General features: G+C 44.5%; 1 protein-coding gene across 2 annotated transcripts in view; it reads left to right on the plus strand.

Moving 5' to 3' along the window:
- LOC132388551 (calmin-like) overlaps positions 1–11,145 on the plus strand; it is an 87,219-nt gene extending 76,074 nt beyond the window's left edge. For both annotated transcript variants that reach the window (XM_059960928.1, XM_059960935.1), the window contains one exon: positions 6,272–11,145. In XM_059960928.1, coding sequence (XP_059816911.1) covers positions 6,272–6,476 — 205 coding nt within the window. In that variant the 3' untranslated portion in view covers positions 6,477–11,145. The remainder of the gene's footprint in view (positions 1–6,271) is intronic.
- The last annotated feature ends 3,670 nt before the right edge of the window (positions 11,146–14,815 follow it).

The following is a 14,815-nucleotide window of genomic DNA, read 5'->3' on the forward strand; positions in this document are numbered from 1 at the left end:
ATCTCTGTCACTCCCCTCCGGAATTTCTTCCAACCCTGTCCTGACCTACACGCGCAACAGCCTGTTCTCCAGTGACACCTGAAACCTCCCGTGTGCCTGAGGACGGTCTAACCACAATGACGTCAGCACACAACAACAAACAGACGAGCATACAGATTTGGAAGCAGGGAAAGGTTACCTGACTGGCTCTATTGTAATCTCTACACTACATTCCTGTTTACCTACGCTAACCTCTGACCCACTTGCTCCTCGTCTCTCCATCTACATTAGAAATATTCAAAACTTCCAACTACCTTTGGGGAAGAGTGTTCCAAGTATGCATAAGGTCACAGAGTTCTATAGCAGGGGAAAAGGCCCTTCAGCCCACCTGTTCGTGTTGACCAAGGTGCCACATTCATGAGAGTCCTATTTGCCAACCCTCTAAACCTTTACCATGTGCCAGTCTGGTTGTCTTTTAAGCATTGCTACGACTTTGTATTAAAGGTTAGATTTATTTCTACATGGAAGTATGCAGTGAAACACTTGTTTTTCATCAATGAGCAACGCAGTCCGAGGACCGGCTGGGGGCAGCCGGCAAGTGTCGCTGTGCGTCCCACGCACAACTCACTAACTCACAACTAGCTTTTGGAATGTGGGAGGAGACAGGGCACCCGGAGGAAACCCACACACTCACAGGGAGAATGTAGTAATTCCTTAGAGGCAGCGGTGAGGGTTGAAACTAGGCTGCAGCCACTGTAACGCGTTACACTGACTGCAACACTACCGCGCTACCAGCTTACTCCACATAGAGACCATCCATTACATGTGGGGATAAAAGATTCCTCCCTCAAGTTCCTATGAAATCTTTCCCCTCTCACCTTAACCTCTGCCCTCTAGCTCTTCATTCCCCAGTCCTGAGAAAATGACTGAGGGTCGTTTTCTATGCCACTCACACCCCTGTGAGACCCCAATCTCCTGTGCTTCAAGGAATAAAGTCCTAGCCTGTCCAACTTTCCCTCTGACTCAACCCTCAAGTCCTGCCAACAATCTTCTAAATATTCTTGCACTCTTTCCAACTTAATGACATTTTTCCTATAGCACAGTGACCAAAACTGCCTACAATACTCCAAATGTGGCCTCACCATTTCTTTTGGAAATGATTTGATCTGTGGGCACAGTAGGCAGGACACCTGTACCTTGGCACATGTGACCATCATAAATCAATATATAAATGAGGTACAACCTCCCTGTACCTATGGAGAGGAATAAAGAGTCGACAAGTCAGACAGAGACCATTGATCAGGACTGGAAAGGAAGGGGGAAGAAAGTTCAGGAACTTGGGGGGAGGGAACGAGTACGAGCTGGCGTGTGATGGGTGAGACCAGGTGAGGGGAGAAGTGGGTGGGTGGGGGAGAGGGGTAGGTGGAAGGGGTGAAGAGCTGAAGAAGAATGAACGTGCTGGGAAAGGACAGTTGACAGTGGAAGAAAGGGAAGGAGGCAGGAAACCAGAGGGAGATGATGGGCAGTTCATGAGGGTAAGAGAGGGGGGGAGAGAGAGAGAGAGGGATACCAGAATGGGGGAAACCGGAAGGGGAAGGGGGAACTGGGGAGATGTTAGAGAAATCGATGTTCATTCCATTAGGTTGGAGACTACCTAGAGAGAAAATGAGGTGCTAGAACAGTGTAGCACAGCACAGACCCTTCGGCCCAGAATGTTGTGCTGACCATTTAAGATGCTCTAAGAGCAATCTAATGCTTCTCTCCTGCATAGTTCTCAGCAGGCTTGGGCAAGCACAGGCAGAGGTTCTAAGTAAGTTTCTAGTGAGCTTTTTCCTCTCTTTCTTTGTCTGTTAGTACATATCTAGTGAGCTGAGATTAGGCCCAGAATTAGTCGTATGTTCTTTGTGGGATCTCTGGGAGACAACATCTGCATGAGGTGCATCGAGCAGCAGCTCTTTACAGACCAAGTTAAGGCACTGGAGAAGCTCATACGGGAGAATGAGGAGGTGTTTACTAGGAGCTACAGGGCGATAGTCACGCCCCTCCCCCCCCCCCAAGTTGCAAGAGGCTGGTACCTGGGTGACTGTCAGGAGAGGGAAAGGGAATAGGCAACCAGTGCATAAAACCCCTGTAGACATTCCCCTCAATAATAAGCATTCGACTTTGGATACTGTTGGTGGGGGGAGAGAGCCCTACTGGGGTGAAGCACAGTGACCAGGTCTCTGGCACTAACTCTGGTGCTGTGGCTCGGAAGGGAAGGGGGAGAGGAGGAGAGCTGTAGTGACAGGGAATTCCACAGTTAGAGGAGCAGACTGGAGATTCAGGGGGCATGAAAGAGACACCTGGATGATGTGTTGCCTCCCAGGGTCAGGGACCTCTTGGCCTGGGTCCACAGCATTCTAAAGAGGGAGGGTGAGCAGCCAGAAGTCATGGTACATATTGGTACAAACAATGTAATTAGGAAATGGGAGGAAGTCCTGAAGAGAGAATTCAGGGAGTTGGGTAGGAAGCTGAAAAGTAGGACCTCCAGGGAGTAATCTCTGGATTGCTGCCTGTGCCATGTGCCAGTGAGGGTAAGAATTGGATGATTCGGCAGATGAATGCGTGGTTGACGAATTGGTGTAGAGAGCAAGATTTCAGATTTTTGGATCATTGGGATCTTTTCCGGGGAAGGTATGACTTGTACAAAAGGGACGGGTTACACCTGAACGTGAGGGGGACCGATATCCTTACGGGTTGGAGGTGTTGGGGAGGGTTTAAACTAATTTGGCAGGGGGGTCGGAACTGGAGTGATGGGGCTGAGGATGGGGCATTTGGTATACAAGCAGAGGCAGTGTGTAGTGAGACGATGAGGAAGGACAGGCGGATGACGGGGCAAAATTGTAAGTGGGATGAGATGAAGTGTAACAAGGGGGCAAAATCAAAAAAGGAAATGAATACAGTCCTGAAAGTGTTATACTTGAATGCACGCAGTATATGAAATAAGGTAGATGATCTGGTATCACTGTTAGAGATTGGCAGGTGTGATGCTGTGGCTGAAAGAAGATCAGAGTTAGAAGCTTAACATCCAGGAATACACATTGTATCAAAAAGACAGGCAAGTAGTCAGAGGGGGTGGATGGTTAAAGAAAATATTAAATCAAAACGTTAGAAATAGGTGACATAGGGTAGGAGGATGTAGAATCCTTGTGAGTAGAGTTAAGAAACTGCAGGTTTAAAAAGACCCCAGTGGGAGTTATATGCAGGCCTCCAAACAGTAGTCAAGATACAAATTATAATGGAAGATAGTAAGGACATGTAAAAAAAAGGCAATGTTACGGTAGTCATGGGGATTTCAATATGGGGGTAGATTGGGAAACTCAGATTGAAGCTGGATCCTGAGAGAAGGGATTTGTAGAATGCCCCTGAGATAGCTTTTTAGAGCAGTTTGTGATTGAGCCCATTACTAGGGGAAAGACAATTCTGGATTGGGTGTTGTGTAATGAGCCAGATTTGATTGGGGAGCTTAAGATAAAGGAACCTTTAGGAGCATAATATTATAGAATGCAACCTGCAGTTTGAGAGGAAGAAGGAAATGTCAGGTGTATCAGTATTACAGTGGGGTAAAGGGAGTTACAGAGGCATGAGAGAGGAGCTGGCCAAATTGATTGGATGAGATCCCTAGCTGGAATGATGGCAGAACAGCAATGGCTGAAGTTTCTGGGAGTGAATCAGAAGACGCAGGACAGATACATTTGGAAGGTGAAGTACTCTAAAGGGAGCATGAGGCAACTGTGGCTGACAAGGGAAACCAAAGACAGCATAAAAGCAAAAGAGAGGGCATTAAAATATAGCAAAAATTATTGGGAAGCTAGAGGACTGAGAAGCTTTTAAAAACCAACAGGACACTAAAAATGATATAAGGAGAAAAAAGATGGAACACAAAGGAAAACTAACCAATAATAAAAAAGAGGATACCAAAAGATTTTGCAAATTATATATAAAGGGTAAAAGAGAGGTGAAAGTGGATATTGGGCCACTGGAGATCTAGTAATGGGGGAACAAAGAGATGGACTTAATAAATATTTTGTGTCCATCTTCACTGTGGAAGACACCAGGGGCATGCCAGAAATTTATTATTAAGGTACATATGTGTCACCATATACGGCCCTGAGATTCAGTGCCTTGTGGGCATATTCAATAAATCCACTGAGTATTACCATAACAGAATTAATGAAAGACTGCACCCTTGTGGCCATTCAACCAAAGTGTGAGATCTGCAAATGCAAAAAGAAAGAAAGAAGAAGAATAAATAAATATCAGAAACATGAGATGAGTCCTTGAAAGTGTGTCTGTAGGTTGTAGGAGCATTTCAATGAGGGGGCAAGTGAAGTTGGGTAAGGTTATCCCCTTTGGTCAGGAACCTGATGGTTGAGGGATAATAATTGTTCCTGAATTTGGTGATGTAAACCTGGACCAGGTGGGACTTTTGTATTCATAGGGAAAAAACATCTACTGTACAATAAAACTACTACAAGTTCCACATAGAGGGAAGTGGTCAGTGTTGTTAAACTGAGGTAGTGATCAAGGTTGTGCAGGTTCATTCAAAATGTGAATGGTTGAAAGGAAGTAGCTGTTCCTGAACCTGGTGTTGTGGGACTTCAGGCTTCTGTACTGCCTGCCCAGTGGTAACGGTGAGAAGATGGCATAGCCCAGATGGTGGTGATCTGGTATGATGGATATTCTCACCTTGAGGCAGCAGCATCTGTAGATATTACGGTGGTGGGGAGTTATGGGCCTGTGATGTCATCTAAAACTTTGAGAAACATCTATAGATGCACAGTGGAGCGTATCCTGACAGGTTGCATCACAGCCTGGAATGGAAACACCAATGCCCAGGAATGGAGAATTCTACAAAATGTGGTGGATACAGCCCAGTTCATCACTCCATAGAGGATATTTACAAGGAGCATTATCAGAAGAAAGCAGCATCCATCATCTAGGACCCCCACCGGGCAGGCCATGCCCTCTTCTCACACTACCATCGGGCAGGAAATACAGGAGCCTGAAGTCCCACGCCACCAGGTTCAGGAACAGTTATTATCCTACAACCATCAGGATCCTGAACTGGTGTGAGTAACTCACAACTCTAAACTTATTCCACACCCTACAGGTGTGGAACACCCTTCAATTACTCTACAACTCATCTTCTCAATGTTACTTATTTTTTACTTGCCACAATTTGTCGTCTTTTGCACAGTGGTTGTTTGCTAGTCTTTGTTTTTGTATAGTTTTTCATAAATTGAAAAAAATTCCAGTAAATACCTGCAAGAAAATGAATCTCAAGGTGGTATATGTTAGTATATATGTACCTTGACAATAAATTTACTTTGACTTTGAGGTATTGGGCAGATTACAGTATCCCCTGCGGCTCCTTTTGTTCCTGTGCTTTTGAAATACCGTACCAGACCATGATGTAACCAGTCAGGTGCTTCCAACAGTACATCTGTAGAAGTTTGTTAGTGCCTGGTAATAAGCTGAACTTCCTTAACCTCAATCATACTGAAATAATGAGAGGACACTACCCACTGTGTCAAAGATGAAATAGTGTTCAAAGCAAATTTATTATCAAAGTATGTATTTTTCACCACATACTACCCTGGGATTCATTTTCTTAGAGGCATTCACAGCAGAAAAAGAAACACATTGGTATCAATGAAAGTCAGTATTCAGTGACCATTTTATGTCCATGGTCATCTGCTGTGTAGCCCATCCACTTTAAGTTTCGATGCATTGTGTGTTCAGAGATGCTTTGCACACCACTGTTGTAAGAGCGGGGTTATTTGAGTTACTGTCAGCTTGAATGTCTAGCTGTTCTCAGAAACAAGGTGTTTTTGTCCACATAGCTGCTGCCCATTTGGTTTTTTGGTTTTTTTGTTTCTCACACCATTCTCTGTAAACTAGAGACTTGTGTGTGAAAATCCCAGGAGATCAGCGGTTTCTGAGATACTCAGTCCACCCCATCTGGCACCAACAATCATTCCACAGACAAAGTCGCTTGGGTCACATTTCTTCCCCATTCTGGTGTTAGGTCTGAACTACAACTGAACATCTGGCCATGTCTGCATGCATTGAGCTACTGCCACATGATTTGCTGATAAGGTATTTGCATTAACAAGCAGGTTTACAATTGTACCTAATAAAGTGGCCACTGCGTGATACTTTGCCTGGTACTGCTGTATTTCTTCATACTCAGTGTGACTGGAACTTCAGCCCTTACTTAACCTCTCCTTTTATTCTTGCTGAACTGCAGGTCAGCCCTAGAGTCTTGCAATCCAACTACGTTGACATTTGCCAGCCAAGAAGCCTCCATCAAAAGCTGTGATGAGACACCTTTAGATTTGACCGCACATCCTCATCTTCCATACCTGATTGTTCTGCTTTGGATGGCTGTGTACTGGATGATCATCCTTCTGCACCTCGACCTGGAGACCGTGGGGCTCTTTGCATCCAGCTAATGTTACCAAACAATCCAATCTGCTCTGCTCATGGCTGACATTTTGCTGACTTGTTCTGCATTGTTCGGTTTTACCTTAGTGGAAAATTTTAAAAACTGTTCTGGAATGACAGCCCATATTCCGTAGTGAGATCCCATTCTTCCAATACTCTTAACAAAGATAAATAGCTAATCTTTATAATTGTAGCCTCTGGGTGAAATTTAAGAAACTATTTTCTTTCCATAAAATCTGAAAGGGTTGATTTGTGAGAATGGTCAGATCAGGTCTGGTTATTAATAACTCCTCATGTGCAAGCATGCATATCTTCAAAGAAAGCAGACATTGTATTGTAAACCTATGGTTGTACGTAACCACGTGTGCACAAGAGGTTTGGAGTAAGTGGAGTCCTCACGTGAGCTGGGTAAGAGAAGGAAAGTGACGATTTTCTTGTACATGAAGTGATCTTTTTCTTAATTATTTTGCTTTTCTGCCTGGTACATCATTAATAAGCTACAATGTGGGAAGGAAATGCCAAAACTGAAAAGAAAGTGCAGGAATCTGAAAAGCTGAAACACGTGGCCAAGGGTAATGAAACCAAGATTGAAGATTTGGGCACAGTAGTTAGTCAGATGGGAATGTTCTGGATTCTGGATTTCTCATGGGAAATGCCTGGAGAACAGGGATACTGGTCATCCATGTCCATTTTCCACCTATCATGGCTGGGTGCACACATTTGTGCATCTACCTACTATTCTGTGCAATAAGCATAACTCTGTGTGATTTTGATTCCTGTGGCTTCTGAGATGATCCACCTTGGTTTCCCCACAAAACTGGCCTTCAAGCCTTCTTTGATAAAACCTCTGGTAATACACGAACGAAGTGCCAGAGTATCTCGGGGTCAGGGAGCATCCATGGAGAGGAATAAATATTTGATGTTTCAGGCCAAGACCCTTCATCAGGACTAGAAAGGAAGGGTGGAGAAAGCTGGTATGGTATCCTATACCACCAGGTTCAGGGAGCCAGAAGATCTGATTCAGTGCAAAAGGAAATTAATTAAACTAAGTCCTCATGAAGGGTACTGGCCAAAAACATCAACTGTTTATTCCTCTTCATGGGTGTTGCCTGACCTCCTGAGCTCCTCCAGCATTTGTGTGTATATGTGTGTTACTCTGGATTTCCAGCATCTGCAGAAGCCTTTAAATTAAATTAAGTAGGAGCTGATCCAGATTATGACAATCTTATATTGCTGCTCCAAATCCTCCATCCCTTGCTGAAATAACACAAAATATAGAAATAAGACTCCATAGTGAACAATTGTTTGAACCCTGGTGGTAAATTAATAATAGAATGACTAAAGCCTGCAGAATATTTAAATCCAGGATCTCTTTCCTTCTCTGTAATATTCACAAGCTATCCATCATTTATTACTTATTTGCCAGTGGGTGTCCACCTTCGATAAATATGTATGTAATGACTTTGATGAAACCTGAGGACAAGGCTCGCTTCAGTTTAGTATCACCTTTGTAACATGCAGAGTATCTCAGCAGGTCAGGCAGCATCCATGGAGGGCAATGAACAGATGACCAAAGTGTCTTGGCTCAAAACATTCACTGTTTATTCCCCTCCATAGCTGCTGCCTGATCTGCTGAGTTCCTCCAGCATTTTATGTGTGTTGCTCTGGATTTCCAGCAACTGCAGAATCTCTTGTGTTTTTGGCTTAGCTTTTTCTTGGTGCAGTCTTTTCCTCTTTCATCCAGTTGATGGTAACAGTACTTAAAATGATACGTCAGACTGCTGCGGGAAGTAGAGGCTGGGCCTCTGCTGTTCGTGTAGCTAATGAACAAGTGCTTCTGAATGGCATTTTATGTTTGTGTGTCTGTGTTTATGCAGCCTGAGACAGATTTGATTTTACTACCGAAGAGGTCTTACTGTTACCTTGTGAGCGTAAGTTTGTTTTTAACCTCTTCCTCCCCACACAGTGGAAACATCCTCTATATCTATTAACAACAACACACACAAAATGCTGGTAGAACACAGCAGGCCAGGCAGCATCGATAGGCAGAAGCGCTGTTGACGTTTCGGGCCGAGACCCTTCGTCAGGACTATATCTATTAGTTTTTTTTCCCTGTCAGGCAGCAGTGAGGGAAACTGAAATTATTTTCAAAACGTGTAGATAGGTCAAGCAGGGTGGCAGGGTCTTTTACAAAGGTTACATCCTGTACCTCGGGTGTGCCCTGTAAAATTTATAAACCTGGTCGCTAAAATTGGTGAAGTCACCGCATGTCCTGGGTAACACTGTCGTGTGCTTAAAGATCTGTGCCGGCTTCACTGATGGGCACATTCCTGAGCTGTGTGGCCCCGCCCTCCCACCCACACACCTTCTCCCTCACTTGGTGTCACACCCTGTTGAAGGGTCTCTGTCCAAAACGTCAACTCTAATCCCCCTACATTTTGTGTGTGTTACTCTGGATTTCCTGCACCTTCAGAACCTCTTGTGTTCCTGTCAGCCTTATCGATGTTGGATCTGGTTAGGGTATTCCCAAAGGGATATGTGCAGTATCTGAAGGAACAGTGCCATTCTGTACAGAAAATAGTAACATTCAGGGTAGCAAGCTCGTTTATTCATTACTGCAGCTCTTCGATACTCACACCCTCATCTCCCTCCTCCTTCAGCTCATTGCCTCTTCCACCTAGCACCTCCCATTCCTTCCTTCATCCCCCACCCACTCTTCTTCCCCCTCACTGGGTCTCGTCCCTCAGCTGCCAGCTTGTACTCCTCCCTCCCCCCACCTGTGGGTTCTGAGTTCCCAGTTTGAGGATCAGCAAACCTCCTTCCCTAATCCTAGAATCAAACAAAGCATTATTAACCCACGAGATGCTGGACAAACCCAGCAGGTCAGTCAGCACCTGTGGAAGAAAATGGACAGTCAATGTTTCGGGTCAGGACCCTTCACCTGGACGAGAAGATGGAGGGAAGAGAGCCAGTATACAGAGGTGGGGGGAAGCGATGAAGCAAGAACTGGTGGGTGAGAGGTGGATCCAGGTGAGGAAGGGTGATAGGCAGCTGGAGGGGGAAAGATTCCATTAACACATGGGTCAGTAGAGATGTTTCATGGCTATCAGTTATCTTGACCAATCAGCAGCTTTGAGAATGAGTATAGCACATCATGCCTTGCAGAATCTTTTGTGATTAAAATTTCCTCTGCACCCTCTCTAAAGCTTCCACATCCTTCCTTTGAAGAGATAAGAACTGAACACACAAGGATTGTATGTGGATATAGGCCTTCCCTGGATCACAAACACCTGGTTTATAGACATCCCATACATAGGAGCGAGCGATCTGTAGACATCTTCTACCGGGCAGGAAAGGGGCAATTTCACATGCCTGTTCTCCCTTCCCCCCCCCACCCCCACTGAGCCACAACAGTCAGGAGCCGGGCAGACTGAGTAAGGTCACTCACTCGCAGTCAGTGAGGATGGCTGGTGGTCACTCTCCCTGCTCCTGCTCCCTCTTCAATAACCGTCGTGTCTAGAGAAGCTCTCAGAGTGCTGGAGGGCCTCAACAGGCCAGGCAGCATCCATACGGAGAGGTGGACCCCTTGTTGGGTCTCGGCCTGGAACATCGACCGTCCATATCCCCTCACAGATGCTGCCTGACCCACTGAGTTCCTCCAGTACTGGTCTGCAAATGGCCACTGGAGGCTCATGGCAGTGGTACAGACATCCGAGGCTTGAACAGACTCTGAGTTCTATAGCTAATTTATAAAGAGTACTGGCAGGTACAGTATCAAGTGCTCCATGTTTGATTTTTAAAATCCAGTGAGATAAATTTAATCTATTTTTAGTGGACCAAAAATAATGTCAGAAAAGCTTTGATGTCAAGATTGCTGTCCAGTTCTGTTGGGTTAAGGGTGGTTTGTGGTTAAATTGTACTTGGATGTAGAGTTTTATTCAATCTTGCTGGGAAGAACTCTGGAAATGCCTGGAAGTATCTGTAGGTCAGGGGGTGATTCCAGAGTAGGCTTCAATTAATCTCGGGTGAGCAAGAAGCCAGTTACTGAGTGGGCCTGCCATCTGTGGATTGACTCCGGGGTCTCCAGAGCTTTCAGCTAGGAATATTCTCTTGGGACGTCAAACAAAGAAAGAATTTCTCAATCAGGGCATCATGTTTAGTATGAGACTGTTGAGAATCTTCTCACCACAGCTTGGCTGGTAGAGTCACCGTCTGGTGTATTTGCAATCTCCTCAAGGCTAGCATATTCTGAGGGCTGCAATCAGGCTAATTTCTTTCCTGTTGTCCAGACCTCTGACTTGGTCGGCTATTTGGGTTAGAAAACTAATAAGGGAAATGGCTGTCTCGTACCACCATCCTGTAAGGGTCACTTGTACGTTCCTTGACATAAGGGAAAGTGTGGCCCAGAGGCTGGCCCTCCTAGGATGTGCTTTCCGACTCAGAAAATTAGAGGCATCCATCATTTATAGTTCTTGATAGAAGCTGGTTGACTTGGAAGTCTTTCAACTCAATGTTATTGGTAAAATTATATGATGAATCTCAAAATCAAATATTTTCTCACAAATATTGATAATATTTCCATGAGATGGTGTACATTTTTGGAATATTCTGTAAAGAAAATTAGTTTATGTGAATAGAACTTTGTTCAAACTGTTTAATAAATATCTTTAAACTCTGTATTTCTTTGTGTGTTTTAATATTTGACCTCATTTCAACTGGTTAAAGACGCTGGGACACAGTCTCAGCGAAACTGTGGACACAGCGCCTGGGCATCCCGAGACAATGAGGAATTCAGCAGGTCAGGCAGCATCAATGGAGAGGAATGAGCTGTCGATGTCCCAATCCGAGGGCTTTCATCAGAACTGCGGGAAGAAGCCGGAAACTCCTTTAACTGATCTTTGAGCTCTGGTCTGCTGCATGACCTGCTGAATACCTCCAGCATTGTATGTGTTACTCTAGATTTCCAGCATCTGCAGAATTTCTTCTGTTTATGATGAGGAATTTGTGTTTCTTAAAAACAACATTCAGGGATCAATTCAATATGAACACGTCTGAGTTAACCCCACTGCCAGATGGTCACCCTTTACCCTCGAGGGTATTGGAAGCACATCGATCAATAGGCATCCTGGCCATGCTCTCTCCTTGCTGTTGCCTTCAGGCAGGAGGTACAGGTGTCTTTGGTCCCACACTACCAGGTTCAGGAACAGTTATTACTCTCCAAGCACCAGGCTTTTGAACTGGGATGGGTAACTTCACTCACCTCAACTCTGAACTGATTCTACAACCTATTTTTTAAAATTTTTTTGCTCAGCATAATGAAATTTTCAATTTCCAAGTACATTTACATTTCTTCCCCTCACAGATATCCGCTATCATTACACTTCCATCAAAGTATAGACATCACCACCCTATACAAAAGCCTTATTAGTACAGCAGACAGGCATTGTAGAAAAAGTTGCCAGGTTTTACAGACAGACAGACATACTTTATCGATCCCGAGGGAAATTGGGTTTTGTTACAGCCGCACCAACCAAGAATAGTGAAGAAATATAGCAATATAAACCCATAAATAATTAAATAATAATAAGTTAATTATGCCAAGTGGAAAAAAAGTCCAGGACCAGCCTATTTAAACTCTTTGTTTTTGCGTGTACCATACATGTCAAGAAGTCCAAAGGAATGTATTCCATTATTAATTTATGCCAACCGGAAAGTCCAGGGGCTTTATCGGATATCCAACAAAGTAAAATGTTCTTCCTTGCACAAAAAGTCAGGATGTTAAAAAGTTTTTTCTGCTGTGCGTTAGTAATACGACTGCTGGGTAAGCATGAGAGAAAAGACATTGGGTCCAGTTCAAGCTCCACCTTCAGGATCTTTTCCATTTCACCCAAAATATCACTCCAGTAGGCCTGAACTTTGGGACAAGTCCAAAAACAGTGGGTGAGAGTTCCAGTATTTCCTTTACATTTAGAACACATTGGAGAAACCCCCGTCTTAAGTTTCGAGAGATGATCTGGAGTCAGACTTCTGAGAATTTTGAGTTGCAATGCTTTTGTTCTATTACAAATGGAAATTTTCTTTGCATGATCACAGATGTCTTAGACAGCTGTAATTTCTACTAGCAGCTCTTCCTCCCAGACCCTTCCCAGCTGCTCAGCTTCTCCACAAGAACATTGTGGTGGTGCAACAAACTGAGGGCAATGCAGCAAAAATATCACCCGTCACTCTAATAACCGGCAGTCCAGATTGCCTGGCATACTGGATCCTGGGTTTAAACTTGGATTTCTGAGGGCATTTTCCATCTAGACCTGGTTGATGAAGGAATGGTGATGTCTTTTAGTTAAATAGTACAGAAATTCAACATACCCAGCAAGGATCTTTTTCGTTTCTTTCAGATAAGAGATTATATACAGGGGAAAAAACCATCATTGTTAACTGATTTCTATAGTTCTTACATATTAAAGAGGCTGTTTTGTTCTAAGGGTGAAGTCTCCATTAGTACTTCTTACAGCATCCTGAGGGAATGTTCTTGTGGAGAGGCACAACCTATTTTTAAGGATTCTACAATTCGTGTTCTCAGCTTCATCTACTTATGTTTTAGTTTGCATAATTTGACTTCGTTTGCACTTCGGTTGTGTGTAATTTTATCCACCTAACTAATCTAGGTATCTAAATTAACTAATTAATACAGAGCGGAGTATGCCTTCGACTCTCGCCGCCCAGCAACCCCTAACAACCGCGATCTAACCCTAACTTTTAGGATGACTGATTGACCTAGGTCTTTGGACTGTGAGAGGAAGGCCAGAGAGGACGGCGCCGGAACTGAACTCTGAACTCGGCACCCGAGACCTGTAATAGCGTTGTCCTAACCGTTATGCTACCGTGGTGCCTATTGGCTCTACTGCGTCATTTTCTTCTGTTCTACTGTGAATATCTGCAAAAAAAACTCTCAGGGCAGTGTTTGGAAACGTATGTATTTGATAGTAAGTTTACTTTGAACTTTAAATTTTCATGTTCTCGGAATTATTTTTATATTTGCACAGCATGTCTTTTGCACATTGGTTGTTTTTTGTTCATATATAGTTTTATATACATTCTATTATAGTTCTTTCTTCTGTAAGTGCCTGCAAGAAAATTAATGTCGAGGTGGTATATAGTAACTTTGATAATAAATTTACTTGGAACTCTGAACCTGGCGAGTTGTGAATTCCTTATGGATAAATTCGTCGTAAACAGATAAAACCTCCGAGTTCATTCCTGCTGGACATTCTCACAGCTTGCAAAATACAGACTCTGCGGGAGATGGTAAGGGTCAGGTATTGACATCCAGGCATTGACAGGAAAAAAACAGAAATACAATAGGATTTACAAAGGGGGAAAAAAAAACACGTAAACAAAGACTGACAAACAACCAACATGTTAAAAAAAACACAAACTGCAACTAAAATCTACTGAGAACACGCGCCTCAAGTCTGCGAGTCCGCTGGGGAAGCTGAAGTACCAATACCTGTAAATCCATGAGTTCGCAGGGGGGTGAAAATGGCCTGTCCTGGGATTAGAGGTCTGTGGGTGAGTGGGAGGGAGGGAGAGAGGAAAGAGGCTCTTATTGTTTTGTTGCTTGTTTGGTTTGTTCTATTTTGTTGTTCCGCATGCTGTGTTGGCGGTGTGGTGACACTTGCGGTATATCCTTGCGGTATAACACAAACAACGCGTTTCACTGTATGCTTCGATGTACATATGATTAATCAACGAATCTGAATCCTGAAGTAATAATGATGGGACGTAAGAGGCTGCGGATGTTGGAATCTGGAGCCAAAAGCGAGCTGCTGGGAGGAAATCAGTCAGGCAGTGTCTGGACGGGTAAAATCACCGGAACCAATGGTACAGAGACACGAGACTATACCAGAGGGTCTGGGCCCGAAACGTCTTCATTTCCATAGATGTTGCCTGACCTGCTGAGTTCCTCCAGCACTTTGTGTGTGTTGCGTGGGATCGACCGCAGCCTCCTTGTGTTTCCATCGGGTGGAGAACTGGTTGAAAGGTAAACAAGATGCTGGAAACGCAGAGTAACACATACACGAACTCCGCAGGTCAGAAAGCATTCGTGGGAAGGAATAAAATATCGACGCCCCGGGCCGAGACCCTCCGCCAGGACTGGGTTGAAAGGTCACGTCTAAGATGGCAGCCTCTGAATACGGCCTATCCCCGCGTTAGTCCAGCCCGAGCAGGGGCCTGCCGTGACGCGCCGGCTGATTGGACCTGGTCCACGGCTGTTGACGCCCTTCTCCAATGGCAGGCGGCCGCACGGGGTCAAGGGGGGCGGGGCGAGTGCGCGCGCAGCGGCAGG

This window comes from Hypanus sabinus, chromosome 2 (assembly GCF_030144855.1).
Source record: "Hypanus sabinus isolate sHypSab1 chromosome 2, sHypSab1.hap1, whole genome shotgun sequence".
Taxonomy (NCBI): domain Eukaryota; kingdom Metazoa; phylum Chordata; class Chondrichthyes; order Myliobatiformes; family Dasyatidae; genus Hypanus; species Hypanus sabinus.